Source organism: Lithobates pipiens, unplaced genomic scaffold (genome assembly GCF_037356315.1).
Source record: "Lithobates pipiens isolate NorthernLeopardFrog02 unplaced genomic scaffold, aLitPip1_a1.2 Scaffold_8, whole genome shotgun sequence".
In the NCBI taxonomy this organism is placed as follows: Eukaryota; Metazoa; Chordata; class Amphibia; order Anura; family Ranidae; genus Lithobates; species Lithobates pipiens.
Genome location: NW_027507903.1, coordinates 504430853 through 504458209, shown reverse-complemented (window position 1 = coordinate 504458209; position 27357 = coordinate 504430853). Strand labels below are relative to the sequence as shown.

The 27357-nt window shown below is 42.8% G+C and overlaps 1 protein-coding gene across 1 annotated transcript in view; it reads right to left on the bottom strand.

Moving 5' to 3' along the window:
• Positions 1 to 1232: 1232 nt before the first annotated feature.
• The window catches only part of LOC143960555 (uncharacterized), a 48840-nt gene continuing 22715 nt past the window's right edge, over positions 1233 to 27357 (bottom strand). Inside the window, exons 5-12 of the mRNA XM_077469272.1 lie at positions 26836 to 27010; positions 25975 to 26203; positions 24061 to 24554; positions 21994 to 22087; positions 20646 to 20803; positions 17377 to 17537; positions 9290 to 9539; positions 1233 to 1748 (exon numbers count right to left, since the gene is read on the bottom strand). Of these exons, the coding sequence (XP_077325398.1) occupies positions 1524 to 1748; positions 9290 to 9539; positions 17377 to 17537; positions 20646 to 20803; positions 21994 to 22087; positions 24061 to 24554; positions 25975 to 26203; positions 26836 to 27010 (1786 nt within the window). The 3' untranslated portion in view covers positions 1233 to 1523. The remainder of the gene's footprint in view (positions 1749 to 9289; positions 9540 to 17376; positions 17538 to 20645; positions 20804 to 21993; positions 22088 to 24060; positions 24555 to 25974; positions 26204 to 26835; positions 27011 to 27357) is intronic.

The following is a 27357-nucleotide window of genomic DNA, read 5'->3' as shown; positions in this document are numbered from 1 at the left end:
GGAGTGCTGAATGCAGTGCTCCCAAACCGTCCCAAAGATGCTGCTTGCAGGACTTTTTCAAATGTCCCGCAAGCGCATCGCCGAGTGTTAGTTTTAGTTCTGGTGACCCTGGTAACAATCAGAGATTTTCTTGCTTCCTGCTGTGGCTATGGGACAAGAAGTGCAGGTAAATCTCCACAATAGGACAAATGTGCAAGAAACCTGACAGGGGTTAAAACCTTCCCTTACTCTATCTAAAATTAAAAAATAAATAAAAAATTTGGCTTTAGTTCTACTTTAAATGCATTGAAACAACTTTTGAAATTAAATTAACATGTTAATGTTTATTTGAGATTTTAGTGATTCAGCTATATGACCATCCATAAACCCTTGAGACGTGGACTCCATTAGACCTCCTAAGTATACTGTGGTATTTGGCACCAAACTGTCAGAAGCAGATCCTTTAAGTTCTTCTGTAAGTTGCGAGGTGGAGCCTCCAGGGATTGGACTTCCAGCACATCCCAAAGATGCAAGATTGGATTGAGAACTGGACAATTTGAAGTCAACACTTTAAACTTGTTGTGTTCCTCAAATTCATCAGATCAGTCCACCTTCTTTTATTTCTCTTGGGTCCAGTTCTGATGCTCACGTGCCCAATGTAGGTGCTTTTGGCTGAAGGCACAGGTCAGCATGGGCAGTTGGGGACCCTGACTGGTCTGCAGCTATGCAGCCCCATACACCTACACCTTTCTATCAGAACCAGCGTTACCTTTTTCAGCAATTTGCGCTACAGTAGGTCTATTAAATCGGACTACATGGGGCAGCCTTCACTTCCCACTTACATCAATGAGCTTTGGACACCCATAATCTTGTCGTCAGTTTTCCTTCCTTGGACTTTTAGTAGGTCCTGACCACTGCAGATTAGGAACAACCCAAAGAGGTGCAGTTTTGGAGTTGCTCTACCCCAGTCATTTAGGCATTATAATTTAGTTTTTTGTCAAAGTCGCTCAAATCCTTATGCTTACTATTTTTTTCTGTTTTCAACACATCAACTTCACTTGCTGCCTAATATACCCCATGAACTTTCAGATGCCATTGTAATGAAATAATCAATTTAATCACTTAATCTGTCACTGGCCATAATGTTATGGCTGATCGGTGTATATATGCTTTAATGAATAGCAGCAAAAATAATTTATATTTTTTACCTTCTGCATATGTTGGATAATTATTAGATCAAATGCAGTAAAGAATAAAGAACAAACTGGGTTTAGATTTATTTTAATGATTCTTCTCTAAGAGCCTTGTTACACATAGTAATGGCTCTTTGTTCGCTTGATTTTCACTAATTTGATATGTCTTTCCCCTTAAACTCCACAATACAATCTAGGTATACAAAATATATGTAATAATGACCTACCTAAATTACCCAAACAATTTCTATCCAATCAATCAGGTCTCTTGTACTACATAGTTGTTAGCATACTTAAACCAGACTGTAGAATCAGATTGTAAAATGTAATGCACATTCTTTACTAGGATGTTCAGAGAACTATAGCTGAGCGCATCGTCTGGAGATTGTGGTCCTTCAAGTAGTACTGCAAGTCTCTGTTCTTCTGAGACTCCTGCTCTGCCTGCTGATAGAACTGCTCCAGCTTGCTGGAAATTCTGCGCTTGGCTCCTGATTGCAGCTGCTGGTGCCGACGCCACTCTTGGCGATCTGCCTCTTGCTGTCTCTGCTGTGCTGCCATCTGGTTACCCATAATTTCCTGGAAAAGCAAATCCCTGTATCAGTGTTGTGTGTTCAATAGAACAGAAGCTACTAGAATTGATACAAGGGGCAACAATGAACAAAGTGAAATAAATGTTAGTAAAAAACATATGTGCTGGCGCTGGTATGATCTATGGGTGATGCTGCTGCTAGCACCTGCTATGTGTTCCCACACCTACAGAAAAAAGTGTTCAATAAAAAAGTGCAGCGCTATCCCTAAAATGAATCATCCAAAGGCAAAAAGTGCAGTAAAACCTCTAACAAGTAATGCATATATATGGAAAAATATTAAATAAATAAAGTGTTCTTCTTCATACAGTTCCTTCTGTGATATTAGGTTCTTTGAGTCATTGATTTTTGGGGCGCTCGGGAGCCACCCCCTCTCTCCAGCCACTCCCTCTGTGTACTATGGATAGATTCATGCATTGCATGAATCTATCAAGGGCCACTGTAGCCACCCCCTATTCAGGTGTCTGGCCCCTTTTTAAGCGCCTGAATTACAGCGGTGGGGGGGGGGGGTTGTTTTTGAAGTACCTTATTAGAGCCATGGGCTCTAATAGGCTTCAAAAAAAGTGCACTGCAAGCGCAAACCATTGCGCTTGCAGTGCACCCAGGTGTGTTAGCAAAGCAAAAGAATATTTGCTTTGCTAACACAGAATCGCCTCTCAGCCACTCAGCAGGCCCAGATTTCATACCGGGTACCTGATTGGCTGAAGGCAGAGGTGATCCCATTGGCGCTAAGGAATACAGGGAGAAAACGCGCACGGAGGAGTCTGAGGTTACAGTATCCATCACCGCACTACCGTCCCACAGCTCGCCACCTGACGCCACCACGATGGGGTAAGTTCCAGGCAGACATCGAGCGGGCACAGTGGCTGCATATTAGGCCGCGTACACACGGGCGGACTGTTCGCCCAACCTTGTCCGCTGAACAGTGTTTGGGCGGACAGTCCGCTCGTGTGTGGGCTTTCAGCGGACAGTTTCAGCGGACAGTTGGACGGACAAAGTCTTTCGGAAATTCCGAAAAACTGTCCGCTGAAACTGTGTTTGAGCGAACAGTCCGCCCGTGTGTGGGCTTGTCCGCTGTACTTTCGAAATGAGCGGACTGTTCCCGCTCGGAAAGTCCGCCCATTTCGAGCGCGTGTACAGGTAGGCGGGGCCCGCGAAGGAGACGTCGCGGGCTCCGCCGCCTGGAATGGGCTTAAAGGGGAACCCCAACGCCGAAAAAAATCGGCGTGGGGGTTCCCCCCAAGTCCACACCAGACCCTTGTCCGAGCACGCTACCCGGCCGGCCAGGAAAGGGGGGCGAGCGAGCGCGCCCCCCCTCCTGAGCCGTACCAGGCCGCGTGCCCTCAACATGGGGGGTGCCTTGGGGAAGGGAGGGCCGCGCGGCCCCCCCACCCCAAAGCACCTTGTCCCCATGTTGATGAGGACAAGGGCCTCTTCCCGACAACCCTGGCCGTTGGTTGTCGGGGTCTGCGGGCGGGGGGCTTATCGGAATCCGGGAGCCCCCTTTAAGAAGGGGGCCCCCCGGATACCGGCCCCCCACCCTATGTGAATGAGTATGGGGTACAATGTACCCCTACCCATTCACCTGTGAAATAAAGTACAAAAAAAAAAACACAACACAGGGAAAAAATATTTTATTGCACAGCTCCGGGGGTCTTCCGTCTTCGGGGGTCTTCTCGCCGGACTCCTCCGCTATGTGTGTGTAGCTCTTTTACTAGCGGAGGAGTCCGGCTTTCTTCCTCCCCGCCGCCGACCTCTTCTCCCGACTTCGGGGGTCTTGTCCCCCTCTTCGGTTCTTCTGCCGGGCCACCGCGCCTGGTCCGGTGGCCCGGTCTTCTGTCGCCGTCTTCCGTTCTTCTGTCGCCGCCTTCGGTTCTTCTGCCGGGCCACCGCGCCTTCTTGTAGCTCTTTTACAGGCGGTGGCCCGGTCTTCTGTCGCCGCTGTCGTCGCCGCCGCCTTCCGTTCTTGTTCTTCTTCTTGTTCTTCTTCTTCTTCTCCTGGAGATGTTGACTCGACGATCTCTCCGGCCGGAATGCCAGGGACACGCTCCGCTGCCACTTATATAGTGACAATGGGGCGGTGTCACATGGTATATGTCACATGGGTTGGTCACATGGGTTGATGTCACATGGGGACTATGACATCGTAAGGGGGCGGGGTCACCATGTGACCAACCCATGTGACATATACCATGTGACACCGCCCCATTGTCACTATATAAGTGACCGCACAGCGCGGCTCTGGCATTCCGGCCGGAGAGCTCGTCGAGTCAACATCTCCAGGAGAAGAAGAAGAACAAGAAGAAGAACAAGAACGGAAGGCGGCGGCGACGACAGCGGCGACAGAAGACCGGGCCACCGCCTGTAAAAGAGCTACAAGAAGGCGCGGTGGCCCGGCAGAAGAACCGAAGGCGGCGACAGAAGAACGGAAGACGGCGACAGAAGACCGGGCCACCGGACCAGGCGCGGTGGCCCGGCAGAAGAACCGAAGAGGGGGACAAGACCCCCGAAGTCGGGAGAAGAGGCCGGCGGCGGGGAGGAAGAAAGCCGGACTCCTCCGCTAGCAAAAGAGCTACACACACATAGCGGAGGAGTCCGGCGAGAAGACCCCCGAAGACCCCCGGAGCTGTGCAATAAAATATTTTTTCTCTGTGTTGTGTTTTTTATTGTACTTTAGTTCACAGGTGAATGGGTAGGGGTACATTGTACCCCATACTCATTCACATAGGGTGGGAGGCCGGTATCCGGGGCCCCCTTCTTAAAGGGGGCTCCCGGATTCCGATAAGCCCCCCGCCCGCAGACCCCGACAACCAACGGCCAGGGTTGTCGGGAAGAGGCCCTTGTCCTCATCAACATGGGGACAAGGTGCTTTGGGGTGGGGGGGCCGCGCGGCCCCCCCTTCCCCAAGGCACCCCCCATGTTGAGGGCACGCGGCCTGGTACGGCTCAGGAGGGGGGGCGCTCGCTCGCCCCCCTTTCCTGGCCGGCCGGGTAGCGTGCTCGGACAAGGGTCTGGTGTGGACTTGGGGGGAACCCCCACGCCGATTTTTTTTGGCGTTGGGGTTCCCCTTTAAGCCCATTCCAGGCGGCGGAGCCCGCGACGTCTCCTTCGCGGGCCCCGCCTACCTGTACACGCGCTCGAAATGGGCGGATTTGCCTCCGCCTTACGTGGGCGAGTCCGTTCATTTCAAAAGTTGAGCGAACTGTTTGCCCAACCTTGTTCGTCAAACAGTCCGCTCGTGTGTGGGCAAGTCCGCTCATGCAAATTTTGAGCGGACTGTTTGATGAAACTGTTTGCCGAACAAGGTTGGGCGAACAGTCCGCCCGTGTGTACGCGGCCTCAGGAGTACAAAGGCTGCAATTGATGGAGCACAGTCGGCTGCATTTGCGAGGCACAGTGGCTGCATATTATGGGCATAGAGGCTACAACTGATGGGGCACAGTTGGCTGCATTTGATGAGCACAGAGTCTGCATATGATGGGCACAGTGGCTGCATATGATGGGGAACAGTTGGATGCATTTGATGAGCACAGAGAGGCTGCATATGATGGGCACAGTTGGCTACATATTATGGGGCACAGGTGGCCGCATGTGATGAGCACAGTTGGCTGCATATGATGGGCACAGTGGCTGCAGGTGATGTTTTTGTCTCAGTCTTTTCAGAATTGTGAGCACCTGGATGTATGGAAATGTGTGAGTGTGTGTGTGTGTGTATATGTATATATATATATATATATATATATATATATATATATATATACACATACACATACATACATACATATACACACACACACACACACATACATACATATTAGATATTCCTTTAACTATTGTGCCTGGGGGTTTCTATAGTATGCCTGTGCCTATGTGGCACATTTTTCCTATGTTTAGAACAGTACCACAGCAAAATGACATTTCTAAAGGAAAAATTGTCATTTAAAACTGATCTCGGCTGTAATGAATTGTCTGGTCTCGGCAATATAGATAAAACTCATTGAAAAAAAGAGCATGGGAACCCCCCCCCCAGTCCATTACGAGGCCCTTTGGGTCTGGTATAAATATTAAGGGTAACCCCGAACCAAAATAAAAAAATTGCGTGGGGGTCCCCCTAAAATCCATACCAGGCTCTTCGGGTCTGATATTTAAATTAAGGGGAACCCTGCACCAAATGTAAAAAAAAAACCCATACCAGACCCTTATCCGAGCACCAAATCTGGCAGGCTGCAGGAAAAGAGGGGGCATGAGAGAGCGCCCCCCCTCCTGAACCGTACCAGGCCACATGCCCTCAACATGGGGAGGGTGCTTTGGAGTAGCCCCCCAAAGCATCTTGTCCAAATGTTGATGGGGACAAGGGCCTCATTGCCACAACCCTTGCCCGGTGGTTGTGGGGGTCTGAAAGCCCCCTTTAGCAAGAAGACCCCCAGATCCCAACCCCCCCGTGTGAATTGGTAATGGAGTACAAATGTACCCCTACCATTTCACAAAACAAAAGTGTCAAAATGGTAAAAAAGACAAGAGACCGCTTGGGACAAGTCCTTTATTAAAAAAATCAAAAAATAAAAATGTTCCACGAAGTTCACGCCACCTGACGGACCGAAAAAAAAAAGCCACAACCAACCCACCTCCATGGGCAGCTCCCGCTGTCTGACGTGTTTTCACTGTGACAGCACTTATATAACTGAGGGCGGGGCCTCAGTGACCCCGCCCCCTCTGGTGCACGGGGCTTCCCCATGACGTCAGCGGGGGCGGGGCCACCCGTCTACGTCACCAGGTGGCCCCACCCCCTCTGATGTCACTGGGAAGCGGCCGTGCGTCAGAGTGGCGGGGTCACCGGTGGCTGGTATTGGATGGGGGGGTTCCCATGCTCTTTTTTTCAAATATCTGTATCTACCGGTATATTGCCAAGACCCAACAATTTATTACAGCCGTGATCAGTTTTAAGTGACAATTTTTCCTTCAGAAATGTAATTTTGCTGTGGTACTGTTCTAAACATGCGAACACCCAATGTTTGAGTCAAACTTACGTATGACTCAAACACCGGGCTCATCCCTATTGCTTAATTCTGAACACAGCTACATCCCTAGTTATAAGAGGGTTTGCACACTTATGCAACCACATTATTTTCCTTTTTTATTTTTATTCCCCCCCCCCCCCCAAAAAGATTTCAGTTTGTTTTTCATTGAGTTATACAGTTTATAGGTCACATTTAGGCTGCTTTCACACCGGGCGGTGCCGGCGTTAGCAGTAAAGCACCACTCATTTTTTCTATATATATATATATATATATATATATATATATATATATATATACATACATATATATATACATACATATATATATATATATATATATATATATATATATATATATATATATTTATTACACACAGTGCCTTGAAAAAGTATTCACACCCCTTTACATTTTCCACGTGTTGTCATGTTACAACCAAAAACGTAAATGTATTTTATTGGGATTTTATGTGATAAACCAGCATAAAGTGGCACATAATTGTGAAGTGGAAGGAAAATGATAAATGGTTTTCATTTTTTTTTTACAAATAAATATGTGAAAAGTGTGGCGATACTCCCAACTAAAATCGAGTGGAACCAATTGCCTTTAGAAGTCACCTAATTAGTTAATAGAGTCTGCCTGTGTGTAATTTAATCTCAGTATAAATGCAGCTGTTCTGTGAAGCCCTCAGGAGGTTTGTTAGAGAACCTTAGTGAACAAACCATTAACCAAGGAACACACCAGACAGGGTCAGGGATACAGTTGTGGAGGAGAGGTTTAAAGCAGGTTTAGGTTATAAAAAAATATCCCAAGCTTTGAACATCTTATGGAGCACTGTTCAATCCATCATCTGAAAATGGAAAGAATATGGCACAATTGCAAACCTACATGGCCATCCACCTAAACTAACAGGCCGGGCAAGGAGAACATTAATCAGAGAAGCGGCCAAGAAGCCCATGGTAACTCTGGAGGAGCTGCAGAGATCCACAGCTCAGGTGGGAGAATCTGTCCACAGGACAACTATTAGCCGTGTACCACAATTCTGGCCTGGAAGAGTGGCGAGAAGAAAGCTATTGTTGAAAGAAAGACATGAGAAGTCCAGTTTGCAGTTTGCGAGAAGCCATGTGGGGGACATAGCAAACATGTGGAAGAAGGTGCTCTGGTCAGATGAGACCAAAATCTAACTTTTTGGCCTAAAAGTAAAACACTCTGTGTGGCGGAAAACTGCACAGCCCTCTGAACACACCACCCCCACCGTGAAACATGATGGTGGTAGCATCATATTGTGGGGATGCTTTTCTTCAGCAGGGACAGGGCAATCTTAGAAGAAATCCTGTTAGAATCTGTAAAAGACTTGAGATTGGGGCGGAGGTTCGCCTTCCAGCAGGACAACGACCCTAAACATACAGCCAGAGCTACAATGGAATGGTTTAAGTCAAAGAATATTCATGTGTTAGAAAGGTCCAGTCAAAGTCCAGACCTAAATGTTTTGAGAATCTGTGGCAAGACTTGAAAATTGCTGTTCGCAGATGCTCTCCATCCAATGTGACAGAGCTTGAGCTATTTTGCAAAGAAGAATGGGCAAAAATGTCAAGCTCTAGATGTGCAAAGCTGGTAGGGACATCCCCTAAAAGACTGCAGCTGTAATTGCAGTGAAAGGTGGTTCTGCAAAGTTAGCTCGCTCCCACTATGACTACACACAGCAGGAGCCGATCGTCAGGTGCTGCGGAGTCAATGTTCTCCGGCACCCACCGATCATCAAGCAGAGAGACAAAATGGCAATCTGCCTATGTAGATTGCCCTTCTGACAGGAGGGAAGGCATGGATTCTGAGTCTCTGCAAAGCAGGGACTAGAATCCACTTCTTCCCCTAGTGAAAACACCTCCCACAGTATAGTAAAACACTGGCTAGACACACCGTTAACCCTTTGATCGTCCCTGATGTTAATACGTTTCCAGCCAGTGTCATTAGTATAGTGACAGTGCACTTTTTTTTAGCACTGATCACTGTATTAGTGTCACTGATCCCCAAAAAGTGTCAGTTAGTGTCAGAATGTCCACAGCAATATCACAGTCCTGTTAAAAGTCGCTGATCGCTGCCATTACTAGTAAAGAAATAAAAATATTCCACAGTTTGTAAACGCCATAATTTTTGGGCAAACCAATCAATATGCGCTTATTGGGATTTTTTTTTTTTTTACCAAAAATTTGTAGCAGAATACATATTGGCCTAAACTTATGAAGAAAATTGATTTTTTTCATTTGTTTTATTGGATAGGTTTTATAGCAAATTTTTTTTCCCCCAAATTGTTAGTCTTTTTTTTTTTTGTTTATAGCGCAAAAAATAAAAACCGGCGCAATTGTCAGTTAAAGTAATGCAGTGCCGTATCACAAAAAATAGCCTGGTCACAAAGTGGGGGCAAATCTTCTGGAGAACAGGTCGTTAGGCTATTTCTGAATTGGTGGTGGTGGTGGTGATGTTCTGGTATAGTAATGTAACCGTGTTATAAACTTACCTTCGGTCTCTCATCCTGTTCATGGAGCTTCTGGCTCTTCTCCACCTCTACGCTCTCTCTCTGCTGTCGGAAGTCTCTCCAGTATTTCATTCTGTCCTCCTCTTTCCTCCACCCCCTCTCTCTATCTTCATCCTTCTTCCTGCTCCTCTCTTCAGTCGCTGCCCTGCGGGTCTCAGCCTGTTGGACCTCCAAGCCCTCTTGGTTCTGTCTCCTCTCCAGGTCAAGTAGGATCCTTTGCTCTGTACACAGCCTAAACAATAGAATATGATCTTTAAAGCAAAACTCTGGAAAATATAAGCCAAATACACAGGTGAAGTTCAAACGTGTAAATCAGTCTTTCTCAACCTTTTCAACACAGAGGAACCCTGGAAATAATTCTCCGGTCTTGGGGAACCCCTGCTAAAAATGAAAAATCTACAACTCATCATACATTAGTGTGATGGTCAATGAGAAGAATGCTTCTTACACTTGTGGTTATTGGGAAGAATTACCCCCTTACAGATAACTAAAAAGATCAATGGTGTCCTTGAGAACTTACCTGAGAAGCAGAAATTGACCATTGCTCAGGGAACCCCTAGCAACTTCTAGAGGAACCCAAGGGTTCCACGGAAGCCTGGTTGAGAAACCCTAGTCTAGATTGTTTTGCCTGCCAAAGGCTGTGTCTAATTCATTACAGACAGTCCTGGGATTTACACACATTTTCCACATTGCATAGTTGACAAACTTAATTTCTGATTTATCAATTAATCTTCCTACTTCAGCAATTCAGCATCCAGTGTCACTGCTCTGTCCCCAGACTGCTCATGTCATGGTTCAGTGAATCAGCAGCAACCTGCACAAGGGAAAAAAAGGATGTATGTATGGGTTGCTGCTGCAAAGACATAATTTCTTCTTGCAACAAAGTGACTGTGCTTGTGCAAACCCACTCCACTCCGAATGTCACACCAAAGTCCTTGCACCACTAGTGCCCCCTGATGAGCTTTCACTCACCGAATGGCAATGACCACCTAAGCTTATACTTGGGAAGGTCTCACTGCGCTTTAATTACTGGTCCACGCTCACTGCGCTTTTATTACTTGTCCACAAATCAATGGCCAATGTTTAACCACTTGCCGCCCGCCCTATTACAAATTGACGGCGGCAAAGTGGTTTCATTATCCTAACCGGACGTCATATGACGTGATTAGGATAATGAGCCGCTGCGCGCCCCCGGGGGTGCGCATCGCGGCGATCGTTGTTGCGGGGTGTCAGTCTGACACCCGGCAACTACGATCTCGGTAAAGAGTCTCAGACGGAGACTCTTTACCATGTGATCAGCCGTGTCCAATCACGGCTGATCACAGTGTAAATGGGAAGAGCCGGTGATCGGCTTTCCCTCACTCGCATCTGTCAGACGCGAGTAGAGGAGAGCCGATCGGCTGCTCCTCTGACAGGGGGGGTCTGTGCTGATCGATTATCAGCACAGCCCCCCCGAGGATGCCCACACTGGACCACCAGGGACACCACTAGACCACCAGGGAAAAGGTAATAAAAATCCATAATCCTCCCTAGACCACCAGGGTGCCAGTCAGCACAATGGGTGCCAATCAGTGCCCATAATGGATGCCAATCAGTGGCCACAATAGGCATCACTGATTGGCATGCATTATTGTTTGGCACTGATTGGCATCCATTACTATAACACCGATGCCGCCTATGAGTGCCCACCTGTGCCGCCTATGAGTGCCCACCTGTGCCGCCTGAGTGCCCACCTGTGCCGCCTATGAGTGCCCACCTGTGCCGCCTATCCATGCCCACCTGTGCCGCCTATCTATGCCCACCTGTGCCGCCTATCTATGCCCACCTGTGCCGCCTATCCATGCCCACCTGTGCCGCCTATCCATGCCCATCCGTGCCGCCCATCCGTGCCAGCTATCAGTGCCAATTTGTGCCACCTATCAGTGTCCGTCCGTGTCGCCCATCCGTGTCGCCCATCCGTGTCGCTCATCAGTGCCGCCTATCAGTGCCACTTCATTGGTGCCACATTGGTGCCCATCAGTGCCACCTTATCAGTGCCCATCAGTGTAGCCCCATCAGTGCCCATCAGTGAAGGAGAAAACATACTTATTTACAAAGTTTTGAAACTGAAACAAAAAAAAACATTTTTTTTTTCAAAATTTTCTGTATTTTTTTATTTGTAGCGCAAAAAATAAAAACCGTAGAGGTGATCAAATACCACCAAAAGAAAGCTCTATTTGTGGGAAAAAAATTATAAAAATTTCATTTGGGTACAGTGTAGCATGACCGCGCAATTGTCATTCAAAGTGCGACAGCGCTGAAAGCTCAAAATTGGTCTGGGCAGGAAGGTGTTTAAGTGCCCTGTATTGAAGTGGTTAATTTCACATATGTTCCATATCCTCTATCAGGTTTTAGTGATGTTCTCCTCAGCACGCTATGTGCCCTGGAGACCAGGGTCACTGGAACTGAGTGGTGCAAGGACTTTGGTGTGATATTCAGAGTGGAGTGGATTTGCACAAGCAGTCTCTTTGTTGCAAGAAGAATTTGCTTTGAAACATTTACTTGGTTGTGTTGCACGTTTTTGCACATAACTTGTTTTTTTATGAGGTTCATGTATACAGTATAAATTGCATATGGTTTACGATTGGTTCACTGTATCACAGTTGTATAGGTGCACAATAGATGGTAGTACAGCTAGTTTATAATATTCATATAATTAGCATCATTACCTTTGCCATATGAGAAAGATGCTGCCCCAGGAAGCTGAAATAGTGACAAACTGATCTGTGATAAGTAAAGATGTGTGACTGAATCGCATGAAAGTCTGGCCAAAATGACAAATTCCTTTGATAACTATACACTGTATATAATAACACACACACTTTATGGCCAAAGATTGGTGGATACCTCGACATCACACTTATATGAGCTTGTTGCACATCCAATTCTAAAACTATGGGCAAAAATATGGATTTGCCCCCTCCCTTTCCTTTGTTATAACAGCCTCCACTCTTCTGGGAAGGCTTTCCAGAAAATTGTGATGCGTGTCTGGGAATTTCTGCCCACTAACATAAAAAGCATTCTATACAAGACGACATAGCTAGCAATCGGTGTTCCATTTCATCCCAAAAGTGTTCAGTATCGTTGAGGTCAGGGCTCTGTGCAGGCACTTGAGTTCCTCCTCCCAGAAAATGGTTAAACCATGTCTTTATGGAGCTGGTAGCCAGACAGCCAAACGGAGACCATAAGAAGGATCAGCCTCCACTGCAGTGAAGAAGATAGGAGACTTGAGACTTGACATATCATGTGATCACCAATTTCTGTAAGTAAAATGGGCTTTTATTTCAGGAATTTTAGGTGGGGGATCTGCTTTAACAGTACCCTTCACTGGAGACATTTTTTAGGTGTTAGCGTTTTACGCTTGATGTCCGCTGAAGCTTGGGCAAGCAGCTTTGCTCTCTCCCCACTTTTACCTTTAAATACTTTTTCAAAAATGATGCTGTATGATAACTGTGTACTTTTCTATGTTCGATTACTACTTCGTTCTTTTGATCCTATCACAGACGACCTCCTGATGAAGCGGCTTATGTCCACGAAACTAGTAGAGGAAAATTATGCCTGTGATTAACTGCCCCACCGTGAACACCCACTGGTGACATACTCTGTCGAGCTATAATGTTTTATTTGTAAATGATGAATTATTTTCTGGCTTCAATAAAATCTTCTGTATTTTTTATATATTTATTTGTTATATTATTTATATTGTACCGTGATAGTCCAACTGCCCCTCCTTTTCATGGTAGTCTCGTTGGGGATCAGGCTCCCAACTTTTGTATTACTGATTCTGGATGATGGTACAAGTTCCTACTTACTTTTACTGTTTGCGTTATCTTATAAGAGGCCATATCTATTTCAGTACCCTTCACTGGAAAACTTTGAACACAAAACATTTGGAGGGTTGTCTCCATATTTTTGGCCATATAATGTAGGTGTGATGGTCAACTGTCCACAAACTTTTGGTCATACAGTTTATGTTAACCATATATTCTACTTTGGTGTTCCAATTGAAATATGAAGGTAAAATGGACAGCACACAATGGGATTGATTTACTAAAGGCAAATAGCCTGTGCACTTTGGAAGGGCATTTGCTAGTAAATGAGGGAAAGCTCTGCTTACTTCCATCATCCAATCATGGTCAAGCTAAAATTCTGTTACTTTTATTCTTGCGTGTGATTGGGTATTCTTTCTTGCAAAGTGAAGCTTCATTTCAATTAAGCCTAATACACTGGAGCCAAATATTGGCCGATATTGTCCATTTCAACACAAACTGGCTGACATTCAGCCCGTATGTATGACAGCCTGCCCAACAGAAGCCAGCCCAACCTCCGGCTTCTGTAGAACTAGCACGCCATAAAAACATCTGCCTGGCTCAATTTGGCATGCGTAATATATCTCTACAGCCCTCCCCTTTGGAACGCCTCTTGGATGACCCTTCTCATTCTAAACTAACTTCTACATATTACTCCTCCCTACTTCACTCTAAAACTGATAGACTTGGTCTGACTAAATATAAATGGCTTTGGATATTTCAGAACTTATGGAGGATGTATGGCAGGAAATTGTCGCCCTACAGGTTCCCATTGTTATCTCCTCTAGGGATAAGGTTATCCTGACCAAGTTCCTTTACCAGTCCCATTATACTCTCTATTTCCTCTTCCATTTGAATAGGCTGCCCTCTGCTGTTTGTTCAAGATGTTCCTCTGCAGATGGCACGTTTTAACATATGGAATGGGAATGCCCGCTTTCTTTAGTTCAATTACTCAAATACCTAATAAATGTAATTCCTTAAGGTGCCTATTTGGATATATTGATGACGACTCTCTCCCCAGAAGTTTACAGCATTTTCTACACTTAGTTCTATTTTATGCCCAAAAATCTATAGCTATGAATTGGAAATATCCAGCTCCCCCTACTGTGTCCTTTTGGCCTAAGTTAATTAACCAATACAAAAAGAGAAGGATTCCCCTTGGGGTAGGACTTTAACGGCACTCAAATAGTATTCAAAAAAATTATATAAAGATAATCATATATTTATTAAGAAAGTACAAAGGTAAAAACATGGATCATGGAGTGTACATATCAACCATAACTGATATCGCAAGTAGTCAAAATAGATGGCAGATAGTGGAATCCTTCACCCGACGTATTTCGGAGTCTACAAGAGGTACTCCTTCCTTAGGGGTAGACAGGATATAAAGACTCTATAAGGAAAGTACAAACAATCAAATGCCTATACATGCCATTAGCAAATAATGTTGTATTACAAAAATCTATTAAGTACACAACTTACAATTGATGCCTATAGCGCACTCCATAAGGTTAAAAACAACATCAAAGATAACACAATGGCCATGGGAGACTGCCATCGCCCTTTGGAGACCAAATATGGAAAAATATGCAGTATAAAGCCCAAAAATCATCAAAGAAGGGGCTCACTACATGCATACTATTAATACAGGATTAATAGGATAAAAATTAGAATTCCCATGTGCAAGGTGTTCTTATCCAGTGATTTGGGGTGACTGATGTGATCCCCTCCACCAACGACAGAAATGGACTCTCACCTCAGGTACTGGACCCCTGAATATTCAGACAGGTCAAATACAGCATTTCCCATCAAGGGTTAAACAAATGAATCCAACTTGTATATTGTCACTCCTGGGGTTTACTCATATCTCATATCCCATAGATCTCATAGTGATTCCATATGTCATATGTAAAAAGATAGAATAGCGACATCTAGTGCTCTCTGTATAAAATTAATTTATTTAAGACTCGCATTACAAAGCACTGCGCCCTAGTGCTGGGTGATAAGCGATACATATGAAGCAATTCCAATAAACGATCATGCATGGATCAGCATTCAGACAAGCGGGTGACGTCACGACTAAAGTCACGTGGTATTCCATACGCGTTGCGTCCCCAAAGTTGGCGGGACTTCATCAGCGGTGGTCGTTGGTGGAGGGGATCACATCAGTCACCCCAATTTGCTGGATAAGAACACCTTGCACATGGGACTTCTTATTTTTATCCTATTAATCCTGTATTCCTTGGTTGTTAACTGAACATTATATATAAAATATTTAATTATCTTTTTGTATTAGGTTTTAATATCTGCGCTGTACTGCTTTTTGTAATAGTATGCATTGTGGGATTTGGTAATTTGACCCTCAGTATTCTAGCTGCAAAATAAGTTTAGGGATTTTGTTATTTTATGTGTGTTTAGCGCTGGTTGATTTTTTATATTTTTTTCTCACTACATGCATACCCAGGTATGCGTATAAAGCCATGACCTCTATATATTTAGGCAAGCATTTACACAATATACTTTTTTACATACTTTGTGTCTCTCTTTATCTTTGTCATCTTTTTTTCTTCGTTATAGGATCTTTTTCATGGGCCTCAGCTGGTCCCTTCTCATGTACCACATGTAGTGAGCCCCTTCTTTGATGATTTTTGGGCTTTATACTGCATATTTTTCCATACTGGGTCTCCAAAGGACAATGGTGGTCTCCCGTGGCCATTGTGTTATCTTTGATGTTGTTTTTAATTGTATGGAGTGCGCTATAGGCATCTGATGGTTGCAATTGTAAGTTGTGTATTTAATAGATTTTTGTAATACAACATTATTTGTTAACAGCATGTATAGGCATTTGATTGTACTTACGTTATAGAGTCTTTATATCCTGTCTACCCCTAAGGAAGGAGTATCTGTTGTAGACGCCGAAACGCACCAGTGAAGGATTCGACTCACTGCCATCTATTTCGACTACTTGCGATATCAGTTATGGTTGATATGTACACTCCATGATTCATGTTTTTACCTTTTGTATTTTCTTAATAAATATATGGATTACCTTTATATAATTTTTTGACTACTATTTGAGTGGCGTTAGTCCTACTCCAAAGGGAATACTTCTCTTTGTATTTGTCTTTCTGGGTGTTGGCACTGTGAAAAAATCAATGCTACCTCTCTTAAGTTAATTAACAATAACATGAGGTCAGGGGTTGCCCTAAGAAATTTCATAAGATTTGGGTTGGATGAACTTGGACCATACTATATCAGCTGATACCTAAGGTATTATTGATTGGAGCTAGGGCCCACTTCCTGACTTTCTTGATTGGAGCCATGGCCCACTTCCTGACCTTCTTGATTGGAGCTAGGGCCCACTTCCTGACCTTCTTGATTGGAGCTAGGGCCCACTTCCTGACCTTCTTGATTGGAGCTAGGGCCCACTTCCTGACTTTCTTGATTGGAGCTAGGGCCCACTTCCTGACCTTCTTGATTGGAGCTAGGGCCCACTTCCTGACTTTCTTTATTACTATACCTATCTGCATTGTTTTGTTGGTAACCTGTACTTTATATCTTCAGATGAGTTTCTGACATATGCTGCTCCTTTACTACCTATTGACAGTGTACCAACTAGAAATTCTGTTTTTACTGTGTTGTAATACCTGAGCAATGTTTGCCCTTTCCTCTTTTTATTTTGTACTTGCAAACCTTATGTACAATAAAGTCACCTAATTAGCAGAGTGAGCTCCTCCCAAGCTCTTCAGTTTTTTTTTGTTCAGCCTGCAAATTGAACAAAAAAAAAGTGATAGTGTCTACCAGGCTTTACAAAGCTCTGGATCAAATGTGTGAGTGCAACTGCACTTGCAAAGTGCACAGTATATTTCCCTTTAATAAATCAACTCCATGTCACAAGACTTCCATTGACCTACCAATGGAAGTACCCTACTGTTAAGCATTAAAAGCTTTACCCTGTATGGGCAATTCGATGGGTTACAATGAAGAGACATGGCAATCTGAAAGAGCAATCTGCACCCCTCTGCCCAGCAAATTCAGGATGGGAGAATAGAGGAGTAATGGATGTGTGATGGCACTGGAGTGTCAAATAGATTTTCTGCATAGAAAAGGAATATTGTATTCTCTTGCAAAAATTACCTAGCTGAGTCTGACAAATATCCAATAAGGACACATCTACACTAAAAGTAATGGCAGAAGAGTTGCTGCCAGCACATTTTCTACCTTCTGCTGTCTTGCAGTATAACTTCTCTCTCTTCCAACTCTTTGAATTTCTCCTCCTTCCTCCTCTGTCTCTCTTCTGCCTGAATCTTCCATAGTCTGGCCTTTTCTGCTTGCTTCCTCTCCCTTAGCTCCTGGTTGCTCAGTGCCTTTTCTTCGTAAATCTAAAGGAATTAAAGAGTTAGCTATGGTACAGTTGCAAAACAGCAAGGAATTTAGGAAAGATCAAGGAGAGTAAAGGAAGAACTCACACCATCCAAATGAATACAGAAATAGGAGGGTTATCAGCAAGTCAGACAACTCATAGGTCCATGCACACTTGGCTTAAAAAACGCTGCCTATGCAGGAGATTTGCATTTTTTTTCTGTCTATAGAAGCAGCTTAATGTTATCCAATGTGTCAATGCACACTAGGATGTTTACAGGCATATTTTAAGCTCAGCATTAAGAGGCAGTAATAAAGAGAGGTGTTTTTGGGCAGAAAAAATGCTAAACGCTTCTAAACGTGTGTACAAAAAGTATATTGCCCTGTACACAGGGTCGGACATTCTGACAATAAAATCCATCGGATTTTTTCTGACGCATTTTGTGCCAAACTTGTCTTGCATACACATGGTCGGACAAAGTTGTCGGAAAATCCGATCGTTCTTAACGTGTTGACGTACAACGCGTACGTCGGGACTATAAATGGGCCAGTAGCCAATAGCTGTGGTCTCTTAATTTATTGTGAGCATGCGTGCCACTTTGTCCGTCTGAATTTTCTACACACGATCGGAAATTTAAATGATTGGATTTTGTTGTGGGAAAATGTTAGATCCTGCTCTCAAACTTTGTGTGTCGGAAATTCCGATGGAAAAAGCCTGATGGAGCTCACATACGATCGGATTTTCCGACAACATGATCCGATCGCATATGTACAGGGCATATGTGTGTTTGTTTGTACCAAGGGAATTTGTGGTATTTTTTGTACAGTGTGCATGGACCCATAGACTGGGATTGTGAGAAAGAACAGTAAAGCTGATAACACTGAGCACAGGAAGTTATAAGCTCATAAGATTTCTAGTAGAATAACAAATATTTTTTTACATTTATTGAACAGTTATCAATTATTTCAATGGAATATTTAACCACTTGTAGTCCAGGCCAGTTTTTTTACACACATTAAAATCTTCATTTTTTTTGCTGGAAAATAAATGGAAAATACATTTTCCAAATAATTATATCTTTTCTGAAAGCAGAGGCCCTGTAGAATAAAAAGGTTGCATTTATAATTTTATGTTGCATGATATTTGTGCAGGTGTTCAGAAAACATATTTGTAGGAAAAAATACACTAACATAGATTTTAGTGCACACAAACACAGTAGAATACCCAATATTTGGTATAATATATAAAGATGGTATAGCGTTAAGTAAAATATTCATAACAATCATGTCAAACCTTGAAACAGTGTGTGAAATTGTGAAAAAATGGACCATAACCAAAATTGCACATAGTGATGATGTAAAAGCCTTTATGGGGTATCAATTTCGAATAATTTTTTTAATTTTGAATATTAGCCCTATAATTATTGCTCTCACTCTCGTGAGACGTCCACAGTGATACCTCACATTGCTATGTGTACCGTATGTGCACATATGCATTTGCTTATGTGTGAGGGGAGACAGGATTGCTTTAAGTGTTTTAAAAATTTTATTTTATGATAATTATATTTTTTTCAATTCCTTTTATTTATTTTTTTCATTTACGTTTATTTTATCACAAGGGAGCTAACATGCCCCCCCCCCCCCATGTGATAACATCGAAAGGTGACAGGTTCTCTCTATGGAGACATTAGGGGTTTTATTGGACCCCTAATGTCACCTCTGCTCTCCACTGCAGCTAATCAAGAAAAAAACATGCTTGGATAGCTGCTTCCCCAGCTACAGTTGTTGGGGAATGACAGCTCTGAACCCAGGAACTGATAAAATGTTTGTTGCCTCTGGCTTCATTAGTCCCAGAGCAGCGTCTCCAGCTTGGCATCCAGACAAAGTTTCCTGCAGTCCCAGACTCCCCAGGAAACACCACGGGGGGGGGGGGGTGATAGGTGGGGTGGCATCACCACCTCAGTGCTCTACAGACTCCTGCATTTTGTTATATCTGACTGAAAAGTTAAAAAATACCTGTTGCCGGAAATCTAGCTATTCTCTCTGCCTGTGCTGTTTTCAATTACATTGTTTCCATCTCTCTTTGAGGTGCAGGAGACATTTTCCATGTGTGAAATTGACAGTATGAGAAGGGCAGCGTTTTGTAGTCCGATCTTGTTTTGTTGTTATGATACAGGAGGGTGAGTGAACATTGTCATACGATAGGAAGTATCAAGATCACCAGAGAAAAAATCAAGGGAAAAAAAGAAAACTAGTACAGTGACCACACCAAAATGTTGTTAACCCCTTTGCGCCTAAGGGTAAAACAAATCTTAATGCCCAAGCACAATTTTGTAACTTTGACATGCGTACATATCATCACAACTACTTTGTGCATCCCGGTGGATTATACCTTGTTTTATTCAGGACAAATTGGGATTTCATTTGGTGGTAAATGGTAATGGACATCGCCTGATTTTTTTTATTATAAAAAACTGGTTTAAAAAACATTTTTTTTTTTTTTTTATGTAACTGTTTCTTGCTACTACCATAACCTACCACAAAATAACAACCCCCCAAAAAAATTCTACTTCTGACGACCACAGCGATACCACTGTATGTGTATGTTTGCTTTTATTTTTTATTTTTTTTTATCTTACCTAAAACACACCGACACTGATACTAATTAAAATAAAAAATCCTGTCCAAAAAAATGGTGTTCTTTGACCTTGAGCTTTGACCCTGACCTTGACCCAAACACTAACCCTAGGGCTGACCTAGATTAAACCTTGAGCTAGGTATTTGTTTTTACTTTATTTTTAATTATTATTATTAATTTATTTTCCTACACACACTTTTTTTCCATCTCCGCAAGGACAGAGAAAGATACAATGTATCTCCACAAAGGGAGATATGCAAACATGTGGCCCCACACAAAAAAGTCCAGTTCAGTGAGGTCACATATTTGCGTACAGTTGGCGTGAAGGCTGCAATGTATTACATTTTTGTTTTGGGGTTTAGATAAAATTTTTGTGAATCAGTTTCCATTGTAAATCATCTGAAAACAGACCAAAGGATTATGTAAACTAATTTTCACCCTTTGGCGAAACAGGCAAAATATGTGTATGAGCAAAACATTTTTAACCCACCAGTTTGAGAGGAGCAGAACGGGGTCGACGCTCAAGTAAAGCTGATTCCATAGCCTTTCGGTCCTCTTTCATTGCCTGATTAATACGTTGCAAGGTGGTTTGGAGATGTGTCATGTTTTTCGGCCTCGAGGGATTGTATGAGGTGGACATTGCATCATCTAACCAAGAAATAACTATTAAAGTGGAGTTCCACCCATAAAATGTACTTTACAAATGTACTTTACATAATTCAACTGTAATCTCCTTCAGCAACAACATTTGGAATTTCTTTTCCTTATTCACTGTTGCTATGGAATCCTAGTCTTCCTAGTGTGCCACTTCCTCTCCGCGGCGATTGACGTAATTTCCCTTGGCGCTAGTGCTTCTGGGAGATGTGTGTCATCCTTTCCCAGGAGCCAGTGGGCAGCGCCAAGGGCTAGCATCGTGTTATTTAGAAGTTTCCTGAGAAGTTTCCTGCGCTGCGAGTTCTGCATTCTGCGCATGTGCAAGAACGGGCGGTGCATGCTGGTTATTCAGCAGCACCATTTTCTGGAAGTTTATCCTAAGCAAGATGGGAACGCACATCAAGGATAAATATAAGGTTAGTTTTCAGATAAAATATTAACTATAGCGGCACAATTGATCAGACTAATGTGCCACATTATAATACTATGATGATAATAGATGGATTTTTTTTTAAAAATTGCTATATTTTGGAACTCCGCTTTACCAAAGCATTTGTAAAAGCCCTGTTCAGACTACACTGGATGCAAAGAAGAAACCAATTTGTGTTCAATCCATGGCTGGACTACCCTCTGGCCACACAGACAGGCCACAGAAAGCAAATGGCAGCACTTTTCTTAAAGCTGGCCAGTTAGATTTTCTGTTAAATGTTCATAAAAGAATTGTTCAGAGCATCCTTTCTTGCCATTACAGTGCATCTGAAAAGTATTTGTTTTGAAAGGGTTGTTTTTCAAAGTGATTTCTAAACAAAATAAAGCATGGAGACTTGAATGGATGGATGAGTTTGCTTTGAATATTAAAAATGAATGAAATAGCGTTGTCAGCATTTGGTGCTCAGATACAGTTGAGTTCTGATTTAATTATAAATCTGTATTATCTTCAGTAATAAATCCATCTCAGAACTTTGCAAACTGTCACACTTGACTGCCCAGGAATACAGATACACATGTATGTAAACCTATTGCAGAAACTTTGCAAAAGGAGACGCAACCTGATTTGCAACCAATTGTGTCACTAATTTGATTGGTAAATATGTCCCATTATACTTTCCAGTTAAGACAATTACATTAAAATACCTTTACATATGCACAATCTATTGATAAAAACATAAGAGACACATAATTACCGTCTGTTTTTTGTAAGTCGCATTTGATTGGACTGATGTTTGATTGTAATATTCCTTCGGTCTGTGTATCTCTGTTACACATAACATGTTGCTTCTGTAAACAAAAAAAAAACCAAAAAATGTACTATGTCTTAACATTCTCATCTATCCATGTCATCATAGAATTAGTATCAGTTAGACACATTCACTTGTTCTGTAATGTCCAAGATATTTCCCTGCTTATCCAAGTTGCTTCTTCAGATAAAGTGAGTGTTGGGAACATAATGAATTGTCCCTATGAGGACCCCAAAATGACAAGGTTAGCCTCATGCACAATACCCATCAGATCATTCCTGGAGACAGGGCCTGCAGGGAAGATGGAGGACACAAGTACCTTGGTGCAGGAACTGGTAAATGGGACTCTGGAATACTAGTATCATATATACTGGAGTACAGCTGTAAGTACATCAAGTATGCACAGATCTCAGACACAGTCAGGTCCCAGACAAGGGTCAGTAACAGATGAGCAGTGAAGCATCCCAACAAAAAGCAGATTCAAAGCTGGAAACACACAGAGGTCAGCAAAGTGCAGAGTAGACAAGCAGAATCTTGATCAGGTGCGTGCAGGCTGAGGTTGGTACCATAAATAATTGTCAAACATAGGCAGACAAGGGACGTTTAAAGGGCAGGTCAGATAGATGCCTGGTCAGTAACGAAGGTCAAGTACAAGTGCAGAATTGCAAATCACAGGTCACAGATGTACAGTTAAGAACCATTCAGCACCAGCAGAACTGTAAATAACATGCTTGGCAATAATAGGTGGAGGTGCATGCATTTCTATACACTCACCGAGAGACACAAACATGAACGAATGTGCGTACATTTTTTGGTCTTCTACGTTTCCATGCTCAGAAGCAAGTACATGTACTTGTGAATGTGCTTGCGCTAATGACTAAGGGGGCCCTGATAGCTTCATAGATTAATCTTAATCCAGTCACCATGAACCCCATCGAGCTAAGAACAATTCACATTGACTGTAATTCATGACTGACAATGCATGTTGCAGACTTCCAGGCTTCATGAGATGGGATTATGTAAACAATATTGTTTCACAAACTGTCACACCTTCTATCTTGTTCATGGACAATCATTACATTTAACATTACAGAACAAGTCCAGCTGAATGTGGCTAATTACTACTAGGAAGAAATGGGCAATATTTTTTCATAAAAGGGATTTCAAGGTATTAATTTTTGGACTTTTTTATTTTGAAATGGAGATGAGGAGTAGGGCGAGGGTTTGTGTACAAATCAGAAGAGCAGTCTAATGCCTCATACACACGATCGGACATTACGACAACAGAATCCATGGATTTTTTTCTGAGAGATGTTGGCTCAAACTTGTCTTGCATACACATGGTCACACAAAGTTGGTCGGAAATTCTGAACGTCAAGAACACGGTGGCGTACGAGCCGAGAAAAATGCAGTTCAATAGAAAGTGCGGCTCTTCTGCTTGATTCTGAGTATGCGTGGAACTTTGTGCGTTGGAATTGTGTACAAACGATCGGAATTTACGACAACAGATTTTGTTGTCGGAAAACTTGAGAACCAGCTCTCAAATTTTGTGTGACTGAAATTCCAATGGAAAATGTCCGATGGAGCCTACACATGGTTGGAATTTCCGACAAAAAGCTTCCGTCGAACATTTTCCATCAGAAAATCAGACCGTGTGTACGGGGCATAAGAGGGCAACACTGCTCCTCTACAGATACAGAGTTTTGTCAATCTAGAGCAGGAAGAGTGTTACTGGAAGGATTTCCAGGGGAAATTAAAGGGAGTATAAACCTAAAAGAGAACAAATGCAGCCACCATATCCAAGAACTGATATGTTACATTTTTGTTTTTAGATACACATCAGTAATTGCTATTCACAGGATTCCCAACCATTCTGTAAACCAGTTGTCTTCACAGGAAATATTAACAGCAACAAGATGAGGGGGAGAACACCTGTTTTACTTGATGAAAGACATTTGTCTTAAGCAAAGAACATTTGAGTTTACTTCCTCTATAATATATCTAATTACTGACCTGCTTCTGTTGCTGGGATCCCTCCCTTTCTAGTATGACTCTCCTCTGAGGTTTCACCCTTTCTTTGCTGTGGACAGTCTTTGGAGAAGCGTCTTGTTTAAGGTCCTTCTTCTTGCCCACTTTTCTGGCCAATTTCTCCTTAGGTGAAGTCATATTGTTGATGTGATTCAAGGAGTTTCTTAGAGCCGCCCACAGCTCCTCTGGTACATGGCACCTCTGGCAAACATCAGAGTCAGAAAGGCAATACAAACAGTTATTGGAGCTGGGTGTAAGACTTGATTCTTCAGCCTGACACTGGGGATGTTTATAACCAGTCCCTATGAAAGGGAACCCGGGGCAAGACTCCATCAGCTTCTTCCGGGCTTCTGGTGGGATGTGGAGCTCCAGAGTAATGCGGTCACTTAAGTCCTGTGTGATCCAGATGGAGAGGCCAGCAGGAACTTGTTTGGTCTTTCCATTCCAGAATGCTACGAGAACTCCATTACTATCAAAAGCTAGAGAGTATTAAAGGTGTTATTTTTATTAGGTCATATTATTTAAACAGACATTATTATTAAAGTGGAAGTAAAGTTCTGCAAAAAAGTGAAAGAAAACATTAGGAGAGGTGGTAGAATTATTCAGCTAATATTTAGAGCGCTAAGGACAATGTAACACATGCATATATGTGCCAGTGGAGGATGGAGCACTAACATGTTCTTAGACTCATCATCTCACATTAGGAGTTTTGTGTGCCATAATGTTCAATTAAGCTCTGCACTCTCAAATATTATGGCAACAGCTCAGCCACACCAAAGAGTGTTTAGTTATGCTTTAAAGTGTATGCCAAGCCAAGACTTTATTTCCTAGATTTGGATAGAGTGTAGAGGGGTTAGAACATTGTTTTGTTTTTTTACTGCTACCCAGAAATTTGTAAAGAGTTTTTCCCTCACTTACTGTCGCATTGACAAAAGTTTACCAAAAGCAAGATGGGAACTCTCCAACAGCAAGATGGGAAGAAATAAGGATGCCTTTTGAAGTAGAGTAAGGGAATGAGAGAACTCATATCACATTTTTATTTAATTTCCTGTCTTCTAAAACATTGTTGGCAGGACAGGAAGTAAAATGAATCCTGATGGTGCCCCAGATAACAGTTAAAAACAGATAGGGATTCTAATCCTTCTCCATTCTAAAATGAAGAAAACATTTTTGGCTTGACACTTTAAGACAGAAGAGAATGCATTTCAGGTTATCATTTTCCATTGGAAGTCATCGTCTATTAATATTTCTTGTTTCAACTACAAATAGTTTCAAAGCTGGTCTTTTTGGCTCTACCACAGGTCTGAAGATGTTCTGATCATTCCCAACTTCATTCCAAGATATTTCCAAGAATACAAGATATTTCTCCAGAAGACCACATTTCCCAGGAACTAGCTACCTCATCCTATTAGATAGGTACTTGACCTAAAATGAACCTGTGCTTTGCCAAGAGGACAAAGCAACAGATTCCACCCAACAGCTATATATACATGATTTACCTAATTTTTGCCCAAAGCTACTCAGTTTACCCAGTGAAGTGAAATGAGAAACTTGATTTTAGGAAGTTAACATAATAATATACCGTACTATTACCTTTATTATTAATATAATAGTAAATAGTAAACAAATATGGCCAAGCACTATTCACATAACCTATGCTTCAGTGGCAGCATTTAGTCCACTTCCTTTGAGCCTTTTTTGTCTTATCTATACATCTCCACACAAAATGTATAATTTTACTACTACTAATTTTACTATTTTACTACAAAAAAGGTTATGCTGTACTAAACGTTTTACCCAATCTGTTATTTTGTAGTTTTAAGGTCCCTTCTTTACTCTTAACAAAGACACTTGTGAAAATACTTTTCTTGCTTTTTAAATACAAAAGCAAAACAATACCCAAGCCTCTTTCTCGGTTCTCTGCTCCTCTTATAATGGTTCCAGGTCCATACTGCTCCATGCTGGTATTTAGTGGAGCCAACACATGATCTCCAGGAATTAAAGGCCTCCATCGTGCATCTTCATAATGGATGATGTCACATATCGGTGTCTCCTGCATACGGAACTGGGCTTTTCTTTTAAGAACGCAACATTTTTCAAACTCCACAAGAAAACGGTCTGGAGAGCCCTGATTGGTAAAAGAGGACAAAGAGAAGATTCGGTTCTATAGTTAAAGGGGTTGAAAATGTAAATGTTTTTTCACCTTAATGCATTTTATGCATTAAGGTGAAAAAACATCTGACACTGCCTGCGCCCCCAGCCCCCCCGTTTCACTTACCTCACCCCTCGAAAATCCCGCGCTCGCCCCCGCCGTCCTCTTCACCATTCAGCCTGGCCGCTGATTGGCTGGAGTGGATGGATGGAAAGCAACGCAGCCATTGGCTCGCGCTGCTGTCAATCACATCCACTGACATGGAGCGCTGGGGGGCGGGGCCGTGTGATACAGCGAGCAGCTATAGCCGACGGCTGTATCAAGGAAACGCGCCCGCAGGTGCTTCTCACCATGCGAGGGAGCTCGCATTAACGTGAGAAGTACCTGCGGGAGGAAGCCGAGACAGCTGCCGAGGGACCCCAGAAGATCAGGTTCGGGGCCACTCTGTGCAAAACGAGTTGCACAGTGGAGGCAAGTATAACATGTTTGTTATTTAAAAAAAAAAATGTTTTACTTTACAATCCCTTTAAGCAAGGAGGATGGAAAAGTTCTGAGATCACATGAAAGTTAGGTTTAACCTGGAGATTAAACACAGTTCAAGAACTTACCTCCACTTCACAGGCAATGTGCCCCATGTAATACAGCCCATCTCTGTCCCTGCGGGCCAGGACTCGGGCCCCTTTCAGAAGACTCAAAGCTGCTGGAGTTTTGGTAATTTGGGCTGAATTTGATAGATTAAGTCCTGGAGTTTTTTTGCAGGTCACACTGCAACTGGGTGGTGGGCTGTAAAATATATGTTTAGTATTAGTGGGAAGTCATCACTACAGGACAGGCCAATCAATAAAAAATAGAAGTAGAACAGAACTACCTATATGTTTTTATCAATCAATTAAAGCAGAGGAGAATTGACTGAAACTGGATCATCCAGGATCTGGAGCATGCTTCTATCTTTCATTTTCAAAGCTTAGCTGAACAAACTGAAGATAGAACCTGGATGGTTGCCATGTACAGCTGCTCCAGATTCTGTCTGCTCCAGTTTTGATACATTCCCCAATGTTTTTGTCACTGTTTTGACCAGAGTTGGACTTCAGGCAAACATCTAAATACATAAATTGTATACTGTATATGTA